At 42.3% G+C, this 15,309-nt stretch overlaps 1 protein-coding gene across 2 annotated transcripts in view; it reads right to left on the bottom strand.

Moving 5' to 3' along the window:
* Positions 1-15,309, bottom strand: part of LOC126183629 (protein inturned) — a 287,053-nt gene that overhangs the window by 174,408 nt on the left and 97,336 nt on the right. For both annotated transcript variants that reach the window (XM_049925752.1, XM_049925751.1), the window contains exon 9: positions 10,794-10,871. In XM_049925752.1, the coding sequence (XP_049781709.1) occupies positions 10,794-10,871 (78 nt within the window). The remainder of the gene's footprint in view (positions 1-10,793; positions 10,872-15,309) is intronic.

Here is a 15,309-nt window from a genome sequence, read left to right as displayed (position 1 = left end):
TGAACTCCCCTCCCCTATTTCTCGATAATGCAAAACGTGCTGCTCTTTTCTCAATGTACTCCATTAATCCTATCTGATAAGGATCCAACACCGCACAGCAGTACTCCAAAAGAGGGTGAACAAGTGTAGTATAGGCAGTCTCTTTAGTAGATCTGTTGCATCTTTTAAGTGTTCTGACAATAAAATGCAGTCTTTTGTTTGTCCTCCCCACAACATTTTCTGTGTGTTCTTTCCAAGTTAAGTTGTTCTTTACTGTAATTCCTAGGTATTTAGCTGAATTAATGGCCTTTAGATTTGATTGATTTACCATGTGACTGAAGTCTAACGGATTCCTTTTACCACTCATGTGGATGACTCCCGCTTTTCATTATTTAGGGACAATTGCCAATTTTTGCACCATATACACACTTCAAAAAAAGTTTTGCATCACCTTGGTTCCAACAGTTCCAGAACCTGTACAGAAAACTGGAATAGAGATCAAAATAAACATAATTTCCGCCCTTTTTATTGCTCACGAAAACCACACACTGCATGTCGTATCACCATACAGCGAGACCTTCAGAGGCGGTGGTCCAGATTGCTGTACACACTGGTGCCTCTAATACCCAGTAGCACGTTCTCTTGCATTGATGCATGCCTGTATTCGTTGCGGCATACTATCCACAAGTTCATCACAGCACTGTTCGTCCAGATTGTTCCACTCCTCAATGGTGATTCGGCATAGATCGCTCAGAGTGGTTGGTGGGTCACGTAATCCATAAACAGCCCTTTTCAATCTATTCCAGGCACGTTTGATAGGGTTCATGTCGGGAGAACATGCTGCCCACTCCAGTCAAGCGATGTCATTAACCTGAAGGAAGTCATTCACAAGATGTGCAAGATATGGGCATGAATTGTCATCCATGAAGATGAATGCCTCATGAATATGCTGCTAATATGGTTGCACTATTGGTTGGAGGATGGCATTCATGTATCGTACAGCTGTTACGGCACCTTCCATGACCAACAGCGGTGTATGTTGGCCCCACATAATGCACCCCAAAAAAGAAGGCAACCTCCACCTTGCTGCACTCACTGGACAGTGTATCTAAGGTATTCATCCTGACTGGGTTGCCTCCAAACACTTCTACGATGATTGTCTGGTTGGAAGCATATGCGACACTCATCGGTGAAGAGAACGTGACGCCAATCCTGAGTGGTCCATTCGGCATGTTGGGCCCATCTATACTGAACTGCATGGCGTCATGGTTGTAAAGATGGACCTTGCCATGGAGATTGGGAATGAAGTTATGCATCATGCAGCCTACTGCGCATAGTTTGAGTCATAACACAATGGCCTGTGGCTGCACGAAAAGCATCATTCAACATGGTGGCGTTGCTGTCAGGGTTCCTCTGAGCCATAATCCTTAGGTAGCAGTCATCCACTTCACTAGGAGCCCTTGGGAGGCATGTCATCAACAGTTCCTGTCTCTCTGTACCTCCTCCATATCTGAACAATATCACTTTGGTTCACTCTGAAACGCCTAGACACTTCCCCTGTTGAGAGCCCTTCCTGGCACAAAGTAACAATTCGGACATGATCGAACCGCAATATTGACTGTCTAGGTATGGTTGAACTACATACAACAGAAGCCATTTACCTCCTTCCTGGTGGAATGACTGGAACTGATTGGCTGTCGGACCCCCTGTCTAATAGGTGCTGCTCATACATGGTTGTTTACATCTCTGGGTGGGTTTAGTGCCATCTCTGAATAGTCAAAGAGACTGTGTTGTGATACAATATCCACAGTCAACGTCTATCTTCAGGAGTTCTGTGAACTGGGGTGATGAAAAACTGTTTTTGATGTGTGTAGATATCATTTCTGAATCATTTTGTGATTTTATTTATCTTCTGTTGATTTACTAGGTGATAAATGACACCATCCTCTGCAAACAACCTATGATGGTTGCGCAGATTGTCTCCTAAACCATTTATATAGCTAAGGAACAGCAGTGGGCCTATAAAACTACCTTTGATAATGACAGAAATCACTTCTGTTTCACTTGATGACTTTCCCATCAATTACTGCGAACTGTGACCTCCCTGACTGGTAATCCCAATCACAATCGCAAAAATGAGATGATATTCCATAAGCACGCAATCTGATTACAAGCTGCTTGTGAGGTACAGTGTCAAAAGTCTTCTGGAAATCTGGAGATACAGAATCAATCTGAAATCCCTGTCAACAGCAGTCAACACTTTGTGTGAGTACAGAGTTAGTTGTGTTTCACAAGAACAATGTTTTCTAAATCCATGTTGACTGTATGTCAACAGACCATTCTCTTCGAGGTAATTCATAACGTTCGAACACAGTATATGTTCGAAAATTATGCTGCATATCGACATTACTCCAATTGCCTTTCTTGAATATTGATGTGACCTGTGCAACTTTCCAGTCTTTGGGTACAGATCTTTCATTGAGCAAGCAGTTATACACTCCTGGAAATGGAAAAAAGAACACATTGACACCAGTGTGTCAGACCCACCATACTTGCTCCGGACACTGCGAGAGGGCTGTACAAGCAATGATCACACGCACGGCACAGCGGACACACCAGGAACCGCGGTGTTGGCCGTCGAATGGCGCTAGCTGCGCAGCATTTGTGCACCGCCGCCGTCAGTGTCAGCCAGTTTGCCGTGGCATACGGAGCTCCATCGCAGTCTTTAACACTGGTAGCATGCCGCGACAGCGTGGACGTGAACCGTATGTGCAGTTGACGGACTTTGAGCGAGGGCGTATAGTGGGCATGTGGGAGGCCGGGTGGACGTACCGCCGAATTGCTTAACACGTGGGGCGTGAGGTCTCCACAGTACATCGATGTTGTTGCCAGTGGTCGGCGGAAGGTGCACATGCCCGTCGACCTGGGACCGGACCGCAGCGGCGCACGGATGCACGCCAAGACCGTAGGATCCTACACAGTGCCGTAGGGGACCGCACCGCCACTTCCCAGCAAATTAGGGACACTGTTGCTTCTGGGGTATCGGCGAGGACCATTCGCAACCGTCTCCATGAAGCTGGGCTACGGTCCCGCACACCGTTAGGCCGTCTTCCGCTCACGCCCCAACATTGTGCAGCCCGCCTCCAGTGGTGTCGCGACAGGCGTGAATGGAGGGACGAATGGAGACGTGTCATCTTCAGCGATGAGAGTCGCTTCTGCCTTGGTGCCAATGATGGTCGTATGCGTGTTTGGCGCCATGCAGGTGAGCGCCACAATCAGGACTGCATACGACCGAGGCACACAGGGCCAACACCCGGCATCATGGTGTGGGGAGCGATCTCCTACACTGGCCGTACACCACTGGTGATCGTCGAGGGGACACTGAATAGTGCACGGTACATCCAAACCGTCATCGAACCCATCGTTCTACCATTCCTAGACCGGCAAGGGAACTTGCTGTTCCAACAGGACAATGCACGTCCGCATGTATCCCGTGCCACCCAACGTGCTCTAGAAGGTGTAAGTCAACTACCCTGGCCAGCAAGATCTCCGGATCTGTCCCCCATTGAGCATGTTTGGGACTGGATGAAGCGTCGCCTCACGCGGTCTGCACGTCCAGCACGAACGCTGTTCCAACTGAGGCGCCAGGTGGAAATGGCATGGCAAGCCGTACCACAGGACTACATCCAGCATCTCTACGATCGTCTCCATGGGAGAATAGCAGCCTGCATTGCTGCGAAAGGTGGATATACACTGTACTAGTGCCGACATTGTGCATGCTCTGTTGCCTGTGTCTATGTGCCTGTGGTTCTGTCAGTGTGATCATGTGATGTATCTGACCCCAGGAATGTGTCAATAAAGTTTCCCCTTCCTGGGACAATGAATTCACGGTGTTCTTATTTCAATTTCCAGGAGTGTATATGATCGTTAAGTATTGAGCTATTTCATCAGCTTAATCTGAAAGGATCCTGATTGGTATACAGTCTGGACTTGAAGACTTGCTTTTATTAAGTGATTTAAGTTGCTTTACTAATCCGAGGATATCTGCTTCAAAATTACTCGTGTTGGCAGCTGTTCTTTATTCGAATTCTGGAATATTTACTTCATCTTCTTTGGTGAAGGAATGTCGGAAGGCTTTGTTTAGAAACTCTGCTTTAGCAGCACTGTCATTGATTGTATTTCCATTGCTATCACACAGAGAAGGCATTGGTTGTGTCTCGCCAGTAGCACACTTTATATACAAGCAGAATCTCTCTGGATTTTCTTCTTTGTGGAAACTACTGTATGCATCTCGCATTGAAGTCCATGCTAAATTTTGAGCTTCTGTAAAAGATCATCAATCTTGGGGATTTTGAATTCGTTTAAATTTAGCATGCTTTTTTATTGTTTCTGCAACAGTGTTCTGACCCACTTTGTGTACCACAGGGGATCAGCTCCATCATTTGTTAATTTATTTGATATCTATCTCTCAGTTACTGTTTATACTATTTCTTTGAATTCAGCCCACATCTGTCATGCACTTACATTGTTACTTTGGAAGGAGTACAGACTGTCTCTCAGGAAAGCATCAAGCAAATTTTTATCTGCTTTTTTGAATATGTATGTTTTTTGTTTATTTTTGGAGGATTTGAGAGTTATGGCATTCAATCTCTGTATGACAACCCTGTGTTCTCTAATCCTTGTATCCATTTTGATGCTCATTATTAGCTCAGGATTATTTGTTGCTAAGAGGTCAAATGTTTTTTTCATAACCATTTACCATTCGAGTGGACTCATGAGTTAATTGCTTGAAATAATTTTCAGAGAATGGATTTAGCTCAATTTCGGATGATGTTTTATGTGTACCGCTTGATTTAAACATGTACTGTTGCCGATATATCGAGGGTAAATTGGAGTCACTACCAATTATAATTGTATGAGTCGGGTATGTGTTTGAAATTAGACTCAAGTTTTCTTTAAACCTTTTGGCAATTGCATCATCTGAGTTGGAAGGTCGGTAAACAGCAACAAATACACCACTGCCATCTGTGTTTAGCCTATACTGTCTGAACACCATTAGGTCCTCTGCAAAAATTTCAGCTGAACTTATATCCTGCTTTCAGTGCCTATAACAGTTTGAGCATCAGTGCTTTCTATTAGCACTTGGAGCGCTAATACTTTCCCAACACAGCTACGAAAATTTAAAACTGTTATATCAATGGTTCCTAGATCTACATTCTTCCTGTGTTCAGTCCACACCCTTTGGGACGGAAGCCCTTTATGTGTTTCTCCGAGACACTCTAACCTAAAAAACCACTTAGTCCACACCATGTGGTCCCTGTTACCCGTGTAGCCGCCTCCTGCATGTAATGGGAATACCACATAAGGTCGGTAGTAGCACAGCCAAATGGGTGATGTGATTTTACTGAGACAATTCTGATCTATAAAAGAAACTGCATGTAGAACACTAGTGTGACCAATTCTTGAGTTGTGCTTAAGTGATGGGATCCCAACTATGTCAGGTTAAAGAAAGACATTGAAGCTATTCAGAAGCATGCTTTTAGAATCATTACTGGTTGGTTTGATCAACACACTAGTATTATGGAATTGTTCTGTAAACTTAAATGTGAGTCCCTGGAGGAAAGAATACATTCTTTTTGGTAAACACTAATGAGAAAATTTACAGAACTGACATTTGCAGCTGACTGCAGAATGACAATTTTACTGCACTAATGTATATTTTGCTTGAAGAGTGCAAAAACAAGAGAAATCACAGCTCATACAGAGGCATATAGACAGTTGCTTTTTCCCTTGCTCCTTCTGTGAGTGGAAGAGGAAAGGGAATCACTATTAACAGTACAAGGTATCCTCTGCTGTGCAGCTTATGGTAGCTTGTGGAGATGTAGCCATTAAATCTGAACCTGGCTTATGGTGAGCTTTCAAGTGGCACTTTATAGTCACTTATGTCACCTGCCCCATTGTAGATCTGGGTTTTCTGTCTTTTTATGACCTCATACCTCACATGCATCATAGCTGCATCTTGGACTGAACAACTTCGGTACTAACAACTGGTCAGCTACTTCATTACAGGTATCTGACAGTGCATTTCATCACAATACTGCCTCATCTCTTACACCTAATAACAGAATTTCTGTCATTTATACATTTAGTGGATGTGTCACACCAACTTTGCCCTCCCCCCACTTCCCACTTCATGCTACTCTACAGTAAACCATATAGATGCACTTGGTGGCAAAGAAGTCTGTTGGCTGAGAGCTACGTGTAGATTATAGAGCACTAAATGCTTAGATGATTTCCAACCATTACCTGGTGTGAGAAATTGGAGATTTTGTGTGTCACATTTCCGGTTATACAACTTTTTGATACTGGACCTTTTCTAGGCCTACTAACAGATCCCAGTAGCCTCTGAAAACATGGTTAGCTCAACATTGTTTGGAGTATTTGAATTCCTCTACGTCTTATGGCTTCCACAATGCTGCACACACTTTCCAAAGGTTTACTGATGACATATGAAGAGGGCCTAGATTTCTGTTTCTGCTACATTCATCATGTGCTAGTGGCATCATCTTCACCAGAAGAACATGACCATCATTTCTGAGAAGCTTTCCACCAGTTTGAAACTATGCAGTACTACTGAATACTATTTAAGGTGTTACGGGCACAATTGAAATAAGTTTTGTATTTAGTCCTGACTACAGTGTGAGAACTGTACAGATACTTAGTTATGGTAAACTTGTATCACCACCTTATAGCTCATATCGCCGAATTCCTGGAGCCACTACATGTGGTCCTAACTGGCCCCACAATGACTTGAATCCGCACCCCTCACATGGAATAACCATCTACAGGAGGCATTCAAAATATGTCAGTTAAGTCTCGTGTGGGTTGCACTGCTCACACATCCCACTGGGTAGAGTCCATTTGGTGATCTCTTCAGATGCTTTAGTCTCTAGTGTGTGTGTGTGTGTGTGTGTGTGTGTGTGTGTGTGTGTGTGTGGTTTTGCAACAGCGTGTCCACTGCACCTGGAAATCCTGTGGTTTTTTCCACCAAAAAGCTGACAGAAAGACAGTACTCTTGGACACAATTTTACACAGAGTTCTGGCTGTCTATGAGGCCATACAATATTTTATGTTTATGGTCGAGGGCCACATCTGATCATATACACTCAGCACTGACCGCCAATGTTTACATTTCCACACTTCTGGAACAACTGTCCATCAGTCCAAATGAATTATCTGAATTTTATTGCTCTGTTTATGGGTGACATTTGGCATATCAGTGGTGCTGAATAGTGGTTGCTGACACACTGGTCAGAGATGGCACTATATCTCACCCAACATATTTTGAAGAGCTGGCAGCAGCATGCAATGATGACACAGAACTGAAGGACCTGATGCAAGGAACACTGACTCTTCAGCTGTGGTATGTGTCACTGCCAGGCATTGATGTAGCAATGTATTCTGATGAAGCCACTGGCTGGATGCAGCTATATGTACTTGCATCACTGTGCTACCATGAATTCAAGTACTTATGTGGACTAAGTCATCCAAGCATCAGGTATTTTGAGAACACGAGTGACACAACACTTTGTATGGCATGGTTCACAGAAAGACAGCTACTCATGGACCCAGGAATGTCTCTCCTGCCAGAAAGGCAAAATGATATACCATGAATAGGCTAGGAAAATTTGCTGCCACTGTACATTTTACACAGCTGCCTGCATGTGGATCCCACCATCCTACTACCTGTTTTTCACATCTTCCGTTACTGCCTGACAGTGACTGATGGATTCACAAAGTGTTAGATGCTTTAGCGCAACAAGATCAAACACCAGAGAGTGTGACCCATGCCTTTATTTACGGCTGGACAGTGCACTTCAGCTAACTGGAACATGCAACATCCAATGAAGATTGCCAATAGGCGGCAGAGGTACTCCATAACAGAGATGATTATATGGTACAAATCTCAGAAGCATGATACCATAACATGCAGATTCTAATGGCATAATAGAATGCCCTCTTCATGCTCTGCAACTGGATCTTAGATGGACACACTCTGATGGTACTGCTTGAACTGCACAGAGTGCTGAAGGAGGAGTGTCAGGAGTCTATGGCAGAACTCATGTATGGTGAGCTTCTGTGATTGCCAGGTGAATTCTTCTTCCCATCAGCTACATCTGCTAGTATAACACCTCATCTGTAACAAATCTACTTAAGAAGATGGAAGTGTTGAGATGAACATCTGCTTGTACACAACTAACGAGCCACGTTTGTTTTCGCAGACCTGGCCCTGACAAAACCCATATTCTAGTGCTGAAGAACATTGTTTAAAGTTTGGAACTGCCTTACCACTGCCCCTACCCAGTTGGAGAATTGGATGACACAATGATGACACTTTGTATAAAGGAGGGAAAGAAATTTATGTCATCAATTGATGTAAACCGGCATACCCGAGAGTCAAAGACACCGCTGAACTGCTGGCCACTATTGCACAGGCTCCTATGCAACACGCACACTCAAAACACAGATGCTGCCCCCTGCCAGACATCAAGAGAAGAGGTTGAAACTGTGATGATGGGATATGGACGATGAGTACTATTTCACCTAGATCCATGTGTGATTTCATAAGCTGACAATTACTGTTTGTTTATCCCTGCAGAGGTATTTGTATGATAGTCTTAGTGCCACACACTTCCATGCTGGCAAATGGGCAAAACTGTGGCAGAAATTTAGCAAGGGCTCTGGCAGACTATCTGTGGTAACGAAGCCAGTTTTTACCTAGCCAGTGACCTAGACAGACAGTAGTTTTAACTTCTGCTATGTATAAATTTACACAAATAAAATTGCGTAGTATCATATATACTCTTTGCATACTTATACCCCACATATTAACAACACTGAAGATGCAAGCACTACATTAATTTTGGTTAAGATAATTGGGAATATTTTGTAGGTTTAGAGCTTCAGACATAATCAGTTAACCTGGCATGTTTTACATAAATATTCATTAGGTTAAATTAGGGAAAGATGAAATCCTTAAAGAAACTTAAACTAAGCCACGTCCAGTTGGTGAGTGTTAAGATCATTATTATGATTATCAACTTATTTTTAAGCTCTAGCAATTTTGTTATACAATTTCAGGGTAATAATTTATAAATTTGACATAATAATTTAGGCTAACACACACACACACACACACACACACACACACACACACACACACACACACACACACACACACACACACACCTGTATCACTCAGAACTTAGCTGAGAGAGGAAGATCAACACTGATATTCACTTAAGAGATTAATTTGAATGTTACAGACTTTGGAGAGAATAGTTGACAGATCGAAAATCAGGAAAGGAGGCAACTGGAAAAGAAGTGCAGATGAAACACAGATGAACAGATTAATGGAAGAAAAGCTGATTAGATTTTAATGTCCTGACAACAAGATTATCATTACAGGTGGAGCACAACCTCAAATTAGGAAACAAAATCTGCCATGTCCTTTTCAAAGGAATGTCCCCCGCATTTTCATTAAGCAATTTAGGGAATCTCGGAAAGCCCCAGTCCTGGTAGCTAGTTGGAAAATGGATACAGTGTCCTTCTGAATATGCATCCAGTGTCTTAACCAATGTACTACTTTGCTCGGTATGACTACTGGAGAGAAGGCCATAACATAAACTTCGGGTTATAAAAAAATAGACAGGGTATAAGAAGGATATGGGAGGATGGAAATTATAAAAAAATTGAAAAAAGTAACAGTAAAAGTAAATAAAAAACAAACAGTCAATATTAAAAGTGTGTTTAGATTGGATTTGGATTATTTGGGGGAAGAGACCAAACAGCGAGGTCATCGGTCTCATCGGATTAGGGAAGGACAGAGAAGGAAGTCAGCCGTGCCCTTTCAAAGGAACCATCCCGGCATTTGCCTGGAGCGATTTAGGGAAATCACGGAAAACCTAAATCAGGATGGCTGGACGCGGGATTGAACCGTCGTCCTCCCGAATGCGAGTCCAGTGTGCTAACCACTGCGCCACCTCGCTCGGTAAAAGTGTGTTTGGAGGCTGGGGGATAAGGATCTGGGCCAAACAGGTGACAGGAACCAAGTACCTATTAAGGAGCAAATTGCAACTACAAAGACAGGGTAGAAACAAACCTGGGATCTGAAAAACTATGAGCATTCATCTACACAAGAAAAATTCAAATGAAGGTATGGATTAAAAACAAATAGAAAAATAAAACACACACACACACACACACACACACACACACACACACACACAAAAGCTGTAATAAATCATGAGCTCTGTTATTCTAATGGCCACAACAATGGGTGGTTAGCCCTTACTTGGAAACACTTATCACCTTCCTAAGCCTTTATCTTTTACATTTTATCATTAGAAACTCATAAAAGGAAGGAAGACTGGTGTTTACAACCCTGTCAATTTTGATATCATAAGAGACAGAGAACAAGCTCACATTGTTTCAAGTATAGGGAAGGAAATTTGCCATGCTCTATCAAAGAAACCATCCTGAAATTTGTCTGGAGCAATTTAAGGAAATCATGTAAAACTTACACCTTGATGGTTGGATGTGGATTTGAACCACGGTCTTCCTAAATGTATGTCTGGTGTGCTAACCACTGCACCATCTCACTTCGTAGACTCAAAGAAAAACCTCCAAGACGCCATATAGGTTAGTACATTTCATTGTTGTCCTTGCCTCAGTAAGTATTTTCATCTTATCAGTTTAATATATTTAATAGTAAGGAATATCATATTAAATAAAATATTTAGCTGCTTCCTCACCTAGGCACTGTCTTATAACAAAATTCAAGGTTACGAATAATATCTGCCAGAAGCTGGTGTGCTTCCCACAATGGACACCTGGAAGTTAAAAATAACGAGTAATTTTAATTTATACACAAAAGATACAGGTGAATCATAAATGATAATACATTGAAAAAGAAAGTGAAATTATGTCCATTAAACTGTTAAAAAAGAAGAATATCACTCTCATCTACTTGTCCCACACCACATTCAAAGTAAAGAGCAGATGGCATATTGCTTCAATCATTTCCTTCTGTATGGCTTCCCTTCACAGCTTTATTTGTCAGCAAACCTGACATTCCCCAGATATAAAGTACTATATGTTGATAACAATTATCAGGGAACACTTGGTGTAGCTGTGCTATGTTATTGTTGTTAGTGGCGGTGGTTGTTATTTAAATGGGAAAAATAGCTTCACCAAATCTGTTATTTTAAAATGCAGCTAAAGTGCTGTAAAGCTTAATCGCCACCTAAACTGATGGATTACCATCACCAGTATCTTGTCCTCTTTTTCCATACAACACTACGAAGAGATCTGTCAAGTGAACAACATTTTTATACAGCATTGCTAGCCAAGTTCCACTCATAAAACTGGTTTTCATACTAACAATTAGCTAATAAAGTGCTATTAAGACACCACAATTTAGCAGCTTTGGTTAAAGATGCAGGTTATAAACAGAGAGGTAAAAAGTTTGGGCTGATGCAAATAATGGCTTACACTAATTCTGTCTACTTATGCAACAGAATACTAATATTTAATTTTCCAATATAGAGTTAAACCTTCTTTTAAATTAATGATTAGATTAGATTAATTATTCATTCCATAGACCCACAAAAGAGGGGATCTTCCTGGGTGTGGAACATGTCAGATAAACACATTACAAAATGTAATTACAAAAAATTGATTTTCATTAATTTTAATGGTCCTCAGTCAATAAACAGTAAAATTATGTACACAAATTAAAACTAAACTTCTAATATTTACAGGTTTAATACTTACATCTGCTTTCATTAAATCCATCATTCACATGGTAGCTAGTTACTTGGCTATTACAACCAAGTATTGTCGAAAATTAAAGTAAATTATTCATTTCAATGAACCTCAGTTAAGAACAGTCAAGTTATGTACAAGATTTAAAATTAAACTTCCACTATGTACAGACTTAAGAGTTACATCTGTTTTCTGTACATCCATCATTCACACAGTAGGTAGTTACTTGGCTGTTACAAGCAAGTATTGTCAAAAATTAAAGTACCGGTATAATAAATTTTCATTAAAATGGTCTACTGAACTTGTTGAGAAATTCATGGGTGGAATAGGAGGAGTTGGCCACCAAAAATTCTTTTAAATTATGTTTAAATTGTGCCTTGTCTGAAATTAAACTCTTAATGGTTGCTAGTAACTTATTGAAAATACACGTTGCTGAATACCGAACTCCTTTCTGGACAAGAGTAAATGATTTTAAATCTTTATGTATATTGTTTGTATTACTAGTATTGATACTGTGTACTAAGTAGTTAGTTGGAAAAAACTTCATTAAGGAATAAACATACTGAGAAGCTGTGGTTAGTATGCCCAATTCTTTGAATAGGTTTCGACATGATGTTATTGGATTTTCACTACACATTACTCTTATTATATGCTTCTGTACTCTTAAAATTTTTTAAAATTTAAAATTGAGTCAAATTTACAAAAAACTTGACAGTATGAGCCCACTTTTTAGTATTACATTGCACCCCTTCTGGCCTGAATGCATGCACTGATTTGGTTTGGAAGTGTGTCAGAAGAGCATTGTATTCTCTCCTGAGGCAAACTGGTGCATAACTATTAGTATTGGTTCTTGATAACCTAGATGCTGGCACTGGGACAGATTTGATGTCCTAGCAGGTCCCATACACATTATCCGGGATAAATCTAGTGATCTTACTGGCCACATGAGTACCTCAACATCATGCAGACAGTTCATAGATACATGTGACATGTCTGTATGAGCATTGTCCTGTTGAAAAATGGCACCAAACTACTGTTATGTGAGAGGTGATGTGAGGGTGCAGGATCTTTGTGATGTAACAACGTGTTGTCAGAGTTTCCTCAATCACTATCAGCCAGCAGCCATAACCTGAAGTCATACCCAATGGATCCCCACACCATAAAGCCATTAGTAACACTGCTGTGTCTCTAGAAAACATTGGAGGAAGCATGGGTTCTCTGGCCAGGTGGCTGCCATACTCCCTGATGATGGTCACACAGAGTACTGCAGAACTGCACTTCAACACGGATCACACTGCAACTCCACTCATCAGCAATCCATGCTTCCCATCACGGTACCATTCCAAATGCAGCCATTTGCGCTGGGGTGTCAACTGCAGCCTTTGCATGGGACAGCAATTCCATTGTCCAGCTGCTACTAGTCTCTGACCAATGGCGCAGGATGACATAGAATGTTGTAGAGAGTCCATTACTTGTTCTTGGATAATGGGCACACATATGAGTGTTTACAAGTGATCGGTATACAATATAGTGATCCTTGCCTGTAGTGGTCAGAGGTGGTTCACCAGAATGCCTGCCCTCACATTTCCAAGCAGTCTGAACATCACAGCACTGTCATGTCTGAATGCCACTTAAATATGGATATTGCACAATTCAAATAGGTGGCCAATTGGCCAGTGAGAAAATGTGTGCCTGAACATACATGCAGATGACAGACAATCCTGCAGGTTGCACCTGTGAAATTTTCTCAATATGTTGTGAGTGTAAGTCGTGGCCACAACAGTGTCCTGTACACCTGTGAACACATTATGTTGGAGCTCAGTGCATTACAATGTGGGCAAACTGTTGGTGCTCATATGGTGGATGGTTTCACAATGAAGGTAGCCAAAGTTGGGTGTTTCAAGAGGCACCATATTGAAGATTTATACCGCATACAAGGGAAGTGGGACATGTGTGTGTTGAGTGATCATGATGTACTGTCATTGAAGATGATTGTGACAATAAATAAGATGACAGCTGGAAGTCACTGCAGAATTGAATGTTGCATTCGTGAATCCTGTTAGCTCCAAAACAACATGAAGAGAGCTCCATATGCAGGGAACTGCAGGATGAGCTGGAATTCCAAATCGCTTATCAGTGAAACAAATGCCCATAACAGGAAAACATGGCGCTGAAGCCATAAAACCTAGACTATGCAGCAATGGAAGAAAGTTATTTGGTTGGATTAGTCTTGTTTCACACTGTTTCCAATTTCTGGCTGAGTTTTACATGGTAGGCTGTTGTGACAGTGCCACGACATTTAACAGTGCCGCCACGACAGTACGCGCAAACGACGATAGAGGCACTCCGCAACTCGAATGAGCGCGGGAGCGCCACCTAGCTATGAACGGCGCCGGCCGCATGTCACGGCACGGCAGTCGAATAAGAGATACTGAGTTGTTATCATGTAACCAGCTATTGTTTCTAAGTGAGTGTGTTTGAATATCCACGCAATTATTGGTGATTAAAGGTTATAACACTTTTGGCGACGAGGACGGATATTTTCACTGCGTTGTGGATTTGTGTCTTCGTGACGGGGCAGACATGGAACAGCTTATGCAAACACTCATTGAACAACAAACACAGTTGACGGCTGCTATTCAGGCACTGTCGACGTCGCTTACTCATTGTCTGTCTTCCACTTCTCCGCCTCCATTCCCTCCTTACAACGAGGCCGCTGAAGACTGGCAGGATTATGAGAAGCATTTGCGGCAACACTTCTTGGCTTTCGGCATTGTCGACACTCCTATGTGTAAGTCGTTATTTCTATCTTGGATTTCCCCACGGATCTATCAGCTGCTATCTCAGTTAGCCCCTCTATGGGAACCTGCCTCTCTGTCCTTCCAAGAAATGTGTGACTTATTGTCTAACTAATACCGCAAAGACACCCACGTCGTTGCCTTGCTGCCTGCATGGCGTTCTACCGGTGTCGTAAACAGCCCCATCAATCTTACCGGGCTTGGGCGGCGAAACTACACGGTCTGAGTAGGAAATGTCAGTTTGTCACGGACACTCATCATGAGTCTTATGCTGATTCAATGGTTAGGGATGCTATTCTACGGCTTGCTCCTGATAAAGAAGTTCGGCAACGAGCCCCACAACTGCCAAACCCGTCGTTGTCGGAAGTTCTAAGCGTCACTCAATCCTTTGAAGTGTCTCACACTGCTGGCGCGCAAATAGATGCGTGGTGTGATGTAGGCGCCGTACAGTCAACTTTCGACACAGACAATTTGCCTGTTTCACAGGAGAGCGAAGATGTGACGGCAGTTCACTTGCGTAAACAACCTCGTGTTGGGCTGCAACGCTCGCAGCGACAACAGCAACTACAGAAGCAGGTTCATTCTGCACTTCCTTCATGTCCACGTTGTTTTGTACAGCATGACAGGGCCACGTGTCCTTAACATCGGGCCACGTGTAATCCATGTAGGAAAAAAGGCCACATTGCTTCTGTGTGTCAGTCCCCTA

Source organism: Schistocerca cancellata, chromosome 4, assembly GCF_023864275.1.
Source record: "Schistocerca cancellata isolate TAMUIC-IGC-003103 chromosome 4, iqSchCanc2.1, whole genome shotgun sequence".
Classification (NCBI taxonomy): Eukaryota; Metazoa; Arthropoda; class Insecta; order Orthoptera; family Acrididae; genus Schistocerca; species Schistocerca cancellata.
The sequence above is the reverse complement of the archived record's forward strand: the minus strand, read 5'-3'. Positions and strand labels throughout refer to the sequence as shown.